A 13911-nucleotide genomic window follows, 5' to 3' on the forward strand; every position below is an offset into this window, starting at 1 on the left:
CTTGTTCTGCTGGTTCTCAACAGTGACTAAATGTTTAACCTTGAGCCACCAAGTTACCATGCTACCTGAGCTGCCCATCATGAACTAGTATTATCTGACACACAAAGCCATGAAGTTGCATGTGTACAGCAATATTCCATCATCAAGTGGAAGTGGTATATATGTGATGAGGCCCAAGCAGACCCGGATGATACAAGTAAGTTACATGAAAAAGTGGCCCAAATGCCCATGATCCCTACTTCTGCTATACAGCCTTTCTCTCTCAGCCTGTACTATGGCCTCATGGGGAATTCCCTATAACCAGTTGATAGAGGAAGAGAAGACTCAGGTCTGGTTTACAGATAGTTCTGTACAACATGCAGACAACAGCTGAAAGTGGACAGCTACAACACTACAGTCCCTTTCTGGGACATCCCAGAAAGACAGTGGTAAAGGAAAATCCTCCCAGTGGGCAACTTCAAGCAGTAAATCTAGTTGTTCATTTTGCTTAGAAGGAAAAATGGTACAGTTATATACCAATTCATGGGCTGCAACCAATGGTTTGACAGGACAGTCAGGAGTTGGAAGGAATATGAATGAAAAATTGGTGACAAGGAAATTTGGTGAAGATATATATGTGGATAGACATCTCTGAATAGGCAAAAAATATGAAGATATTTGTGTCTCATGTAAATGCTCACCAAAGGGTGACCTCAGTAGAAGAGGATTTTAATAATCAAGTGGATAGGATGACCCATTCTGTGGATACCAGTCAGCCTCTTTCCCAGCCACCCCTATTATCATCCAATAGGCTCATGAACAAAACAGCCACGGTGGCAGGGATGGGGAATATGCATGGACTCAGCAACATGGCCCACCTGGCTACAGTCACTGCTTAGCGCCTTACCTGCCAGCAGCAGAGATCAACACTGAGCCCCTGATATGGCACCATCCCCTGGATGATTGGCCAGCTATCTGGTAGCAGATTGATTACACTGGACCACTTCCATTACTGAAGGAGCAGTGTTTTGTCCTTATTGTCCTTACTCTGGATATGATTCGCTTCCCACACCTGCAATGCTTCTGCCAAAACTACCATCAATGTGGACTTCCAGAATGCCTCCTGAATGTGGGTGGGCCTTATCCAATCTGCTGAGGGACTGAGTAGAAGAAAAGGTGGAGTAAGGGAGAATTCACATTCTCTCCATCTGACTGTCTTTGAGCTGGGACACTGGCTTCTGGATACTGAACTTACACCATTGACTCTCCTGGTTCTTAGGCCTTCAGAATCAGACTAGAACTTTATCATCAGTCTCCTGGGTTTCCAGCCTAACGACTACAGATCTTGGGATTTCTCAGCCTCTATAATTATGTGGGCCAAATCCTTATAATAAACCTCTTCATATATTACATGTGTGTGTGCATGTAGATAGACAAATACACACATATACACACACTATTGGTTCTTTTTTCTCTGGAGAACCCAGACTAACACAAAAGCAATTCCTTCAGACTGGTAATAGATACTAAAGAGAAGTCTACAAAATGTAAAGGTGGTTTCTCATTCGTCCTGTCAAGTAGGGTCTCTTGATCAGGTCCTGCATGTCAAGAAGACAAAGACAGTAATGAGAGTCCACTGGATTGATGGATAACAAGCAACTAAGGCAGGTAAGGTGCATGCAAAATTATTTGATTAAAATCAATCTAACATACATTTAATGAGTACTAGGTAATAGAAATTTTATGTATTTATATGTAAAGTTCTCAGAAGCTCTATAAAATTCTGTTGTTTCCAATAAGAATCGGGTTGCAGAAATCATTTTTATGCTATTTTTCATTCATCATTTTTCTTTAGTATTCTTATATAAATTTAATTCAACCTTATAAGGGAAATAGGCTAACTAAACTTTGCTTAAAATAATCAAGGAAAAGAATTCTGTTGGAGTTTAAGGAACACTGCCTTAAGCCACTTAGAGAACATCAAAGTAAGAGAACAAAAGAGATTATGCAACTACCTCTTTCTAAGTGGACATTCTTCTTTCTGAGCTAGTATTCAGTCAAATCTTGAAAAGCTTCATGTTTCATTGAAATAAGGGTGACTCCTCCCTATAATAGCAATCTCTTATGAGAAGCCCCAAGCAAATACTGGCTGCCAGTGTTTATTTACAATTCTTATGTTTGCAAATGAATACAAAAGCCAGTGTTTATTTACAATTCTTGTGTTTGCAAATGAATACAAAACATCACCTCTCTACTGGCAAATCCAGCAAACAACAACAACAGGCAAGGATTAAATAAAACTTGAGCTGTGACACATTAAAGTTTCATAAGTAAGCATTCACACAACTGAAGTATTATTTAAATATTTTTCTCTGTATTTTAATTGATAAGAAGTAGAGGGCTTTTGATTAGAAGATATTTTTATCTTTCCTTTAAACCGATACTAAAATGAGAGTAAAGAAATTTAAAAAACATATAAACCATAATGATAAAGACAACTGAAGAGTGGACATAGCAGACAGAAACTCTAATTAGTGATTTAGCAGGACTGGAGGAAGACACAACTACAGTGTGTGTAGACAAGGAATAAGAACAAAAAGCGAACCAATTTGCCCTGCAAAACTCCAAAGAGGGTCAAAATACTAGATATGGGAAAAGGTAAGTATATGACCCATTAGGGTTAAAAATATGGGAATTAATTGGAAGTCTGCATAAGGCAAAAATAGATTCTCAGTCTTCTACCTCTATTCCAAGCAAAAAAAAAAAAAAAAAATCAGAGGTTTCTTCTCTGTAGAAACTGTAGCAAAACCTCAGAAGGAAAAATCCTCCACTTAGGAAGTACTGAGGGTGCACTGACATCCATCCATCACTGTAAAATGAAGCCAGCCAGTTGACAAGCCCAGCCCATGTATAAAGAGTCCTGAACCAACTTTTTCCCCCCTCGCTCTTAAATATTAATAAACAACAAAGAATCATTAGACATTTGAAGAAATATTCCAAAAGAAAGAGAAACTAAAATAAACACAAAGAACAAAATGACCATTTAGAAAGAGATAATAATGTAGGGAACCTGAGAAATCTTAACAAAAAAGAACAGAAACAAGATACTTAATATAGTTTACTGACAAAATAAGAACTGAATGATATGAATAAGGAAAGGTATACAATAAAGAGTTCTTGGAAACTGGAAATACAATTGCCAAGATAAATAATTCAACAGAAACAGGGAGCTGGAATATGAAGTTGAGGAAATATACCAGAAACATAATCAAACTCAAAGAAAAGGAAAATATGCAAGAAAAAAACCTGAAAATTCGTAAGTTCTAGTTTTGACTACCAAGAATTCCAGAAAGAAACAGAAAAAAGGGTAAAGAAAATAATCATAGAAATGACTTAAGAAGATTTCACAATATATGAATCTTCAAAAAGCTCACTAATTACCCATACATTAAGTGGAAAACAAACAAACAAAAAAATCCCAGGATATCACTGTGAAACTGCAGAATGCCATAAATAAAAATCTCCCAGAGAGATTAAAAACAGACAAAACAAAATGTAAAATGGATTAGAATGTAGCAGACTTTTCTCAGTGGCTAAACTGGATCTTAGAAAAGCAATGCCTTCAAATTTCTAAGGAAAAACTCACTTTTATCCCAGCCAAACTACTCCATCCCTGCCAAACTATTAGTATCAATTAAATGTGAGAGTAGATAAAAAGAGATTTTCAGTGACAGATGAATTTTAAAAAATTTACCACCCATTTGCCCTCTCTTAGGAAGTAAATTAAGGATATACTCCAGCTAAATAAGGGAGTAAGCTAAGAAAAAAGAAGATATGTTATCCAGGAAATAACGGTCAAAATCCCAGAATATGACAAAAGAAGTCCCTGTATGATAGTTCTAAAGAAGCTTCAGACAGTAACCTGTTCAGATCAGAAAAGGCTGACTGAAGTGGGAAGAGGGACAGAAATACTGTTTTTTTTCATTAAGCCTCTTGATACTACGTGATTTTTTTAAGCCATGTATATGTATTACACTGAAGTTTTTAAAATTTAGTAACATTACATTTTAATGTTACTAAATTAAAATTTAGTAACATTAGGAGGCAATTGGACTTTCCTGGTGGCGCAGTGGTTGAAAATCCACCTGCCAATGCAGGGGACATGGGTTCAGGTCCTGGCCCAGGAAGATCCCACATGCTGCGGAGCAACTAAGCCCATGTGCCACAGCTGCTGAGCCTGCGCTATGGAGCCCGCGAGCCACAACTACTGAAGCCCATGCGTCTAGAGCCTGTGCCCCACAACAAAGAGAAGCCACTGCAGTGAGAAGCCCGCACACCGCCACGAGGAGTAGCCCCCACTCACCGCAACTAGAGGAAGCCCATGCACAGCAACAAAGACCCAATGCAGCCAAAAAAAAGAGGCAATTATACAAAATATTGGCCTAATTCAGCCTTTAACTTCTATTAGCATTTTGGGAAACTTTAAAGATGTCTTAAAAAGACAATTTTCTTCTCATAATTTGTTTTCACTGCGTAAACAAAGGATAAAGTCAATCTGATCAATGTGTACTATCTAAAATTTCAGAGGCCATAATGACAGAAAAGAGCCATTAAGATATTCACTGTTTTTCATAAAGTGTCTCAAAGAACAGTTTTCTATTTTTATGGTACCTATGGCTGGTTACCAATTCACCTATTCTCTCCTGAATTATGCCACTTTACTCATTATTAGAGGTTGCCTGGTCTTAATTAGATGATATTCAATCATGTTTCAGGGCAATACACCCAGACACAAAAGAGGCTATGTGGTAAAGCTAGTACAACGACTAACTCCAAGTAGATATTTAACATATTTTAGCTATTTACCATCTTTTCTACCTTCTCTTTCCTTTGTCTCTGAAGCTCCTGACAGAAAATCTTCTCCCAGGATCAGCAAGAAGAGAAACACTATGAAGAGAATCTATATCCTAGTTACAGTTAAACTAAGTTGTAAGCTTTATGTCTGGGTGTTTCAATCACTGAATCTCTTTCTGCCTCTAGAGGAGTCCAAGAACCCCAGATCCGAAAAGGATCCTCCACTTTCTTGCTCCCGGCCTTAGCACAGAAAAGTGTCTTTTCAAAAGGTAGTTAAATATCTACCTTTTTGAATGGAGAAGAATAGGGACTTCCCTGGTGGCACAGTGGTTAAAAATCCACCTGTTGGTGCAGGGGATACGGTTTGATCCCTGATCCAGGAGGATCCCACATACTGCGGAGCAAGTAAGCCCATGCACCACAACAACTGAGCCTGCGCTCTAGAGCCTGTAAGCCACAACTACTGAAGCCCGCACGCCTATAGTCCATGCTCCGCGACAATAGAAGCCACCACAATGAGGCCCGCGCACCGAAACGAAGAGTTACCCCCGCTCACTGCAACTAAAGAAAGCCCGCACGCAGCAACAAAGATCCAACACAGCCAAAAATATAAATAAATAAATAATTTTTTTAAAAAAAAGAATGGAGAATAGTCCAGAGAATCCATAATCGAGTAATATAAAACAACTTACATGACTAACAGGATATTCACACTAATTGTAGTTACTAACAGAGGAGCCACAGTTCACTTCAAATAGCCTTTACTGAGTATCTATCTTGATGGCTGCTAGATGGTTTTGATGGCCACCGGAAATTCTAAGACTTGGTCCCTGATCATAAGAAGTTAGAATATACAATCCTGAGGAAGGTAACTCAGAATGTAAACTGAGCAGAAATTCCAGACTGTTCTTTCTCAACCATAATTTTAAGTTAAACTTGCCCAGTCTACAAAATACAAATATAGATTTAAAACTAAACAAAATATATTCCCGATTTAAAATGAGTATTTTATTCCTTAGCTTTCTGCTTTGCATTGGACTTTGTCTGTATGTGCTCTGTTCAAACAAAGAAAGTGCTACTGAATCAGAAGCCAGGTTCTACCATCAGCTCACCATGTGTCTTTGGACAACCACATCATCTAGCTTTTCTCCGAAAAAAATGAGAAGACTGGGGATGATTAAACCTGAAGGTTTCAAATAAAAGTGAAATTATATGATTATGTAAATTGCTATTCCTTATTTCTCACTTAGCTGAAATTATAGTAGCAGCCACTGAGGACTGAACACCTACTATCTTTCTGGTATTAAATCACTCAATTTACAACTACTAACTCTAACTCTCTCAACAAACTTACAATGTAGGTACTATAAAAACAAGGAAACAAGCAGAGAGTTTACCAAATATCACATAGCTCATAAATGCTGGGGACTGTATTGAGACCACCATGCAAAATCACACATTTTTTTCCTCTCAGAGAAGTTCCTATTATGTATTATTTAAACCATTATTTCTCCACAAATCTAAGTAGACATTAGAAATTCAACTATACTTTAAAAAAAAAAGTAAAGTCAATACATTTTGCAATTCAAACTATCAGAGCTGAAAATGTTAACTACATACTAACCTGATGCAGCAGCCGTTTCAGTTTGAGTAACTGAGTTTTTACAGCGGTGCAATCCTGAACCATGTGCCGGAGGGTCATCTCATCCAGTATCACTGTATTTTCTGGTACATCTACAAACATCTTCTGAGCCTGGAAAAAGGGGGTCCCTCCATAGCTTTCAAAATGACCCAAAGGAGATTCTCTATAGGGAGAGGCTCTGGAAAGGCAGGGGAAGAAGTTGGAGGGAAAAGATATACAATATAATTTCAGAAAGAAAGGTTATAAAATTATTACAGTGATTATTATAAATCATTTATCATTATCACAAAGCCTTTGACTTTTACTCACTTCAGATATTGAATTTGTTTCCACTGAAAAGTTCAATCAATCCTAGTTGTCATTAACACAGTTATCATCTGCACTCCCTCCTCTTGTGTATTTTACACATTGGTTAAGTAAATCTTATTCCTTAGGAACTAGAGTAGAAACAAAAACCTCTGAGGAAAGGCCTTGCCTGGAAAAAATTATACTTATTTTACTTTTCTGCACTGATAGTCTGATCTTTAGCTTCTAATTTTAATTACCCTCTAAAACTTCACATCTTTTTTAGCTGCATAACTATGCTACCCTCATTAATTCCCAGTTTGGACACACCCCTGGACTCCTATGTCCTCAAAGTGCCAGCAGACAGTTAAGACAGATACACTGTTATTCTTTTGTTTTTACATTGTTGATAAACCATCTTTTCCAATAAAGATTAAACAAGGTTTTACAAAACTCTTATACACACCACATATTTCCTAATCTTAAACTACCTTAAAAAAACATCTACTCTAAAAACATTTAAGCTTCCCTTTAGTTTCATGCAATAAACATACATGCTGAGTAAGAGGGGAAAAGAAAACAACACAACTAGGGATAATGTGTTTTATGGACGTGAAAAACACAATGTTTTAACCGGAAGTCATAGCTATAGCAATTTAAAAATTACTGCATTCACATTACACATAATTCCAGGTGGTTTCCAAGACAATAACTTGTTATATGTGTGAAATCTCAATATTTAAAGTAATACAATGAAAAAGTATTCTCTCCAATATAATGGCTACTTTAACATATTAGGATTAAAGTTAAATTCATGGATGCATTAAATTTCAAAAGTAGAAATACAGTTTCTATTAAATTTTCTAGCTTTTAACAAATATTCCCAAATCTCTAAATTCTCAAATATTCAATATGAGCTTGGTTTTCATAAGATTATTTTTCTCTGAAGCTACTTCTCATACTTGATTTCAGGCCTGATTTTTCTTTTAACCAAAGAAGAGATTTTTTAAGAACCTTTAAATTGCTGATCCATAGATAAGAATTTGTTCACATTTAATTGTTTTATTTTTACAGATTCAAAATATAGTTGAATTATTAAATTTCAAGTACTGATCAATTATTAGTAGGAATTTACCATCCATAACTGAATAGAGAAGCTATACACAGAGTGATGAAAATTTTTTTAAATAGTAAGACAAAAAGATAGAACCACCTGGCAAATGAATAGTAGAGACAAGAGTTACGTTTTTGGAGAAAAAGTTGACATACTTTGGGAAATTTTCTTGGGTAGGAAAGAAGCTGGGATGAACTATAAAGTGCGAGGTTTGAGTTGGACTGAAATGAAAGGTAAAGTTTTCTAGAAAAAGAAAATGAAAATAAATGGCACAAAAGTGCATGTTTTTCAGGGACAAGGAGACTCTTATACATGGCTTATGAGACTACAGACAGCCTAAATACAATTTATTCTTCAACTTCATCCCTCAATATACCTGCCTCCCTCAGACTGATTTATTAATCCATAGCCAATTACCTGAGACTGCCAAAGCACATGACAATCACCCTCATCTCCAAACCCATGTCCTCAACCTCTCTGTACTCTTGGCCAATCTACCCATTCTGCCCTCCACTGCACACTTGATCTGGAGAATGAAAACTCCTCTTCAATTTAAATTAGTTAGCTCTTCCTCAGGGAAAGTTTCCTTAATCCCCTGAAACAGCACTTGGTACTTCCACAGGTGTCCTTACAGAGCCTTCTGCTGGACCCCATCACAGTACTTGCCGCAATACATTGCATTCATTTGTAATCCATGCCAAATGACAAACTCCATGAAGACACAGACTGTGTCTTCTTTTTTCTGTCAGGAATGACTTTTTGTTTCTTTATTTTTGTTGTTGTTTTTATTGAATGAGTAACAAGTATGAATTTTAACCACTAGGTTGGTTTTTCTTTTTAAGCTTCCGTCTCTGAGATTCTAAAATTCTTTAGCTGTGACATGAAAAAGCACTACTTTAAAATTATAATCTGTAAGCAGTCATGTTAAAAAAGTTCCAGATAATAATCAAATTAAAATTACTTTTTATTTTACCAGGTAAGTAAGAGAAAAAGCAGAGAGGGAAGAGACTGAAGAAAACTGGTCTGTAGTCTACAGCATGAGAATCAGGAATACAATAATGGCTTATATTAGGTTTAGGCATAAATATGAACCACATGCAAGGGACTAACGAATTAAAAACATTTCAAAGGAAGTGTCAACAGGTCTTGATCACTAACTGAATATGGGGACAAAGAACTGGCATCTAGAAAAGCCACAATAGTATAAAAGAGACAGCTCTGGCTTAGGGCTGAAGTTTATATCTTGGCTGACAGTAACTAGCTATTAAAAATACTTAATATCTTCGGGCCATAGTTTCTTTAGTTCTCAGTGTTGTCCAGTGCCTACCAAATAAAGTTCATATGCCTTAGGCTGCATTTCAAGTACTTCCACCGTGAGACCCAAAACTAAACTTACATCTTCTCCTAGTCCTGATGCCCCTTAACTAGCTAAAACTGTTTTACGACGCTTAACTTCTTTCACAGCATAAGTGAAAGAAATCTGCATAAATATCACCTCTAGCTTGATGATAACCTGAAAACAGGGACTTATTCATTTTTATATTATTCAATTAATGCACAGATTATCTGAGTTCAAAACTCAGCTCTGTCACTCACTAGCTATATAACACACAGGGCAAGTCACTTTATCTATGCTTCATTTTCCTGAGCTGTAAAATGGCGATAACAGTATTTATCTCATTAGGTTGGTATAAGGATTAAATGAGGTAATAATATATGTTAGAATGCTTGGAATGGTGCTTGACTTACAATAATTGTTAAATAAAAACCTATTACTATGAATTATTATTATCAATAATTTCTAACTTCCCTATATTGAAAATTTTTTCTAACATAAATGTCAAAAGAATACTATAATGCCATATACCCTTCACCTAGATTCCCCAATTGATAAATGTTGACACAATGCTTTATATCTATGTGTGTATTTGTTGCTAAACCATATGACAATAAGCTGGAAATAACATAACACCTCAATGAGGGCCATTTTAAGGTTGCTGGAAAACATGAATATAATTGAGAAGGCTCAGAGGCAGAAGAAGACAAAAACGAAACAGAAAGCAAATACATAACGGAAATTATTTTCAGAAAATAAAAGGACACTGTTAAAACAGGAGAAGAAACAAAATAAGATAATGAAAGATAATAAAGATTTTGAAATTTCACATTCTGAGAAGATGAAGCAGTTCACATAGGAAAACCTGAACCTTTGAAACAGAATGAGAGGTAAAAACATGAGACAAAAGAGGAATTACTGGATGGAGGTTCCTTAAAAAACTAAAAATAGAACTACCATATGACCCAGCAATCCCACTACTGGGCATATACCCTGAGAAAACCATAATTCAAAAAGAGTCATGTACCACAATGTTCATTGCAGCACTATTTACAATAGCCAGGAGAGGGAAGCAACCTAAGTGTCCATCGACAGATGAATGGATAAAGAAGATGTGGCACATATATACAATGGAATACTACTCAGCCATAAAAAGAAATGAAATTGAGTTATTTGTAGTGAGGTGGATGGGCCCAGAGTCTGTCATACAGAGTGACGTAAGTCAGAAAGAGAAAAACAAATACCGTACGCTAACACATACATATGGAATCTTAAAAAAAAAAAAAAGGTTCTGAAGAACCTGGGGGCAGGACAGGAATAAAGATGCAGCCATAGAGAATGGACTTGAGGACACGGGGAGGGGGAAGGGTAAGCTGGGACGAAGTGAGAGTGGCATGGACTTATACATTCTATCAAATATAAAACAGATATAGCTAGTGGGAAGCAGCCGCATAGCACAGGGAGATCAGCTCAGTGCTTTGTGACCACCTAGAGGGGTGGGAGGGAGACACAAGAGGGAGGGGATATGGGGATATATGTATATGTATAGCTGATTCACTCTGTTATAAAGCAGAAACAAACACACCACTGTAAAGCAATTTTACTCCAATAAAGATGTTAAAAAAAAAAAGAGGAATTACTGGAAAAATACCTCATGTTAGGTTAACAGTCATAAATTTGTACTTTTGTACAAATTTTAACAATCATGGACTTCTAGTAGGGAAATTAGATCATGAAAGCAACAAAAGACTCCAAGCTGCTTTGGGCAAAACACTGGAAGGTTGGCAGCGTGTTTGCAAAGGCAGAACCTATGTGGCCAATCATAGGCCAAGACGGCTAGTGGATATGAAGAATTGAACAAATACAAGTATGGATGAAGGCAAAAATTATTTCAGTGGTTACAGAAGCATAAGAATGAAATGCCCACTATCATTAATATTATTTAACATTGTTCCGTTAAGTACAGCCAATAAAATCAACAAGAAAAACAACACAATCAGAATAACTACAAAAAGGAATTTTTAAGAAATAAGCTTTTTTAAAACCAATTCAAACTTAATCCATATACAGTAGCAGCACCTGATATTCAACCCACACACCTAATAATCACTTATTGCAGTTTTAAAGTAATCTCCCCAAATTATATGTCTCTATCCGTATATTTATACTCTTCACCACTACTATCAGAGCTTCTTGATTACTAAGACGTGTGATTTTTGTGCAAATCTTAAGATTTGTGATTCATAGGTTAGACTGGTGAATGGAGATTGTGTGTGTGTGTGTGTATGTGTGTATGAGAGAGAGAGAGACAGAGAGAGATTGAGATTTTTCTTCCTTATTTATTTCCTATTCTGAGTCAGTTTGACTTCACAAAACCTTTGTTTCTTTTCTCACCATTAATAAAAATTGTATATTAAAAGTTAAACATATGTATTTTTAACTTCTTGGTTACATTTTTTTAATGCTAGATTCAACATAACCTCAATTAAAATCCCAGCAAGTTATTTTGTGGGTAGCAACAAAATAATTCTAAAGTTTATAAGAAAAGGCAAAAGACCCAGAATAACCAATACAATACTGAAGAAGAAGAAAGTCAGAATACTGACACTATCTGACTTACAGATTTACTCTGTCAAGTGACAGTAATCAAGACTGTGGTACAAAAAAACAGATCAGTGGAACAGAATAGAGGGTCCAAAATACACCCATACATATGTATGGTAAAGGAGCAATGGCAATTCAAAGGAGAGACAGTCTTTTCAATAAATAGTACTAGAACAATTAGACATTCACACCTTCCACAAAAATTAACTAAACATGGATCAAAGACCTACATGTAAAACGTAAAACTAAAAAATAACAACGAAGAAAATCCAGGTGACCTTGGCAATAAGTTTTTAGATATGACACAAAAAGTACTATACATGAAAGAAAAGATTGACTAGCTGTACTGCATAAAATTAAAAACGTCTGCTCTGTGAAAAACATCATTAGGAGAATGAAAAGGCAAACCACAGGCTGGAGAAAATATTTGTAAAATATGTATCTGATAAAGGACTGGTATCTAAAATATATAAAGAACTCTTAAAATTCAACAAGAAAACAGATAACCCAATTTAAAAATGAGCAAAAGATCTAAACAGACATGTCACTAAGAAGATACACAGATGGCAAATAAGTATACGAAAAAATGCTGAACATCATATGATTAGAGAACTGCAAATTAAAACAACAATGAGATGTCACTACACACCTATTAGAACAGTTAAAATCCACAACACAACACCAAATGCTGACAAAGATGTGTATCAACAGGAGCCCTCACTCATTGCTGGAGGAAATGCAAAATGTACAGCCACGGCAGTTTCTTACCAAACTAAACATACCCTTACTATATGACCCTGCAATCGTGCTTCTTGGTATTTACCAAAATGAGTTGAAAACTTACCCACATAAGTGTTTAGAGCAGCTTTATTCATAATTGCCAAATCTGGAAGTAATCAAGAAGTCCTTCAGTAGGTGAATGGATAAACAAACTGTAGTTCATCCATACAATGGACTTTTATTTAGTGGTAAAAAGAAATCACTGTTCTTTAGTGATACAAACCCATGGAAAGACACAGAGGAACCTAAAACACGTATTGCTAAAAACAGCCAATCTGAAAAGGCTACATTCTGTTTCCAACTATATGGCATTCTGTTTAAAAGGCAAAGCTATGGAGACAGTAAAAAGATCAGTGTTTGTCAGGAGTGTTGCCAGGGGGTAGGGATAGGGAGGAGAAGAAAGGGATGAATAGATGGAGGATCTGGGATTTCAAGGGCAGTAGAATTATTCTGTATGATACAGTAATGGTAGATATACATCATTATGCATTTGTCAAAGTCCATAGAATGTACACACAACTTATTGGTTCAAGGTATTTAAAATGAAACCTAATATAAACTATGAATTTTAGTTAATAATAATGTATCAACACTGACTCATTAATTGTAACAAATATTCCACACTAATGCAAGATGTTAATAATAGAGAAACTGTGCATAAGAGGTGAGGGAATATATGAGAACTCCCTGTACTTTCTGCTCAAAATTTCTGTAAACCTAAAACTGCTCTAAAAAATAAGGCAATTAAAAAAAATCCATGACAAAAGGAAAAGAAGGAAGTACTTACAGAATGGCAGAATAAAAGATCTCAAAAATCCACTCCTCCATAAAAGCTCTGAGAATACTGGCAAATTTGTCAAAATCAACTTTTTCAGAGCTCTGGAATCGCTTGCAACAACTGAAGAGCACTTACTGAAAAAAACCAGCTTAATCTCAGGAGAAGAACAAACTCTGTGACATTTTAATTTATTCTATTTCCCTGCCTATCTTCCTAGCTCTGTGTTGGCTTGAAAAACAAAAGCTTTACAAGTACAATAGCTGTGAAATTCAGCAGTCTCTAGGGCGTGGGATGGGAGGTAAACTGGGACTGGAACTCTCCAAAAAGCACCATTTCTAGAGAATTGTTACTATTTGACCTAAATGGCACCTCACCAGAAAAGGCCCATTCTCAGCAGTTGTTTTATTTGGCCTCATCAGAGCTCCCTCAGCAGGAATAGCCTTATCTCTAGTACGTTTGTTTAAAAAAAAAAAAATCAGTGGCAATTGTTTAAAATCTCTGCTGCCTATGATGGCAATACCACTTGGAACAAACAAGAA

At 36.1% G+C, this 13911-nt stretch overlaps 1 protein-coding gene across 7 annotated transcripts in view; it reads right to left on the reverse strand.

The window, feature by feature from the left end:
* Positions 1–13911, reverse strand: part of CCSER2 (coiled-coil serine rich protein 2) — a 147977-nt gene that overhangs the window by 53822 nt on the left and 80244 nt on the right. For all 7 annotated transcript variants that reach the window (XM_081236817.1, XM_081236814.1, XM_081236815.1 and 4 more), the window contains one exon: positions 6458–6653. In XM_081236817.1, the coding sequence (XP_081092943.1) occupies positions 6458–6653 (196 nt within the window). The remainder of the gene's footprint in view (positions 1–6457; positions 6654–13911) is intronic.

The sequence above is a fragment of the Mesoplodon bidens genome, assembly GCF_964165515.1.
Source record: "Mesoplodon bidens genome assembly, chromosome: 1".
NCBI classification, from domain to species: domain Eukaryota; kingdom Metazoa; phylum Chordata; class Mammalia; order Artiodactyla; family Ziphiidae; genus Mesoplodon; species Mesoplodon bidens.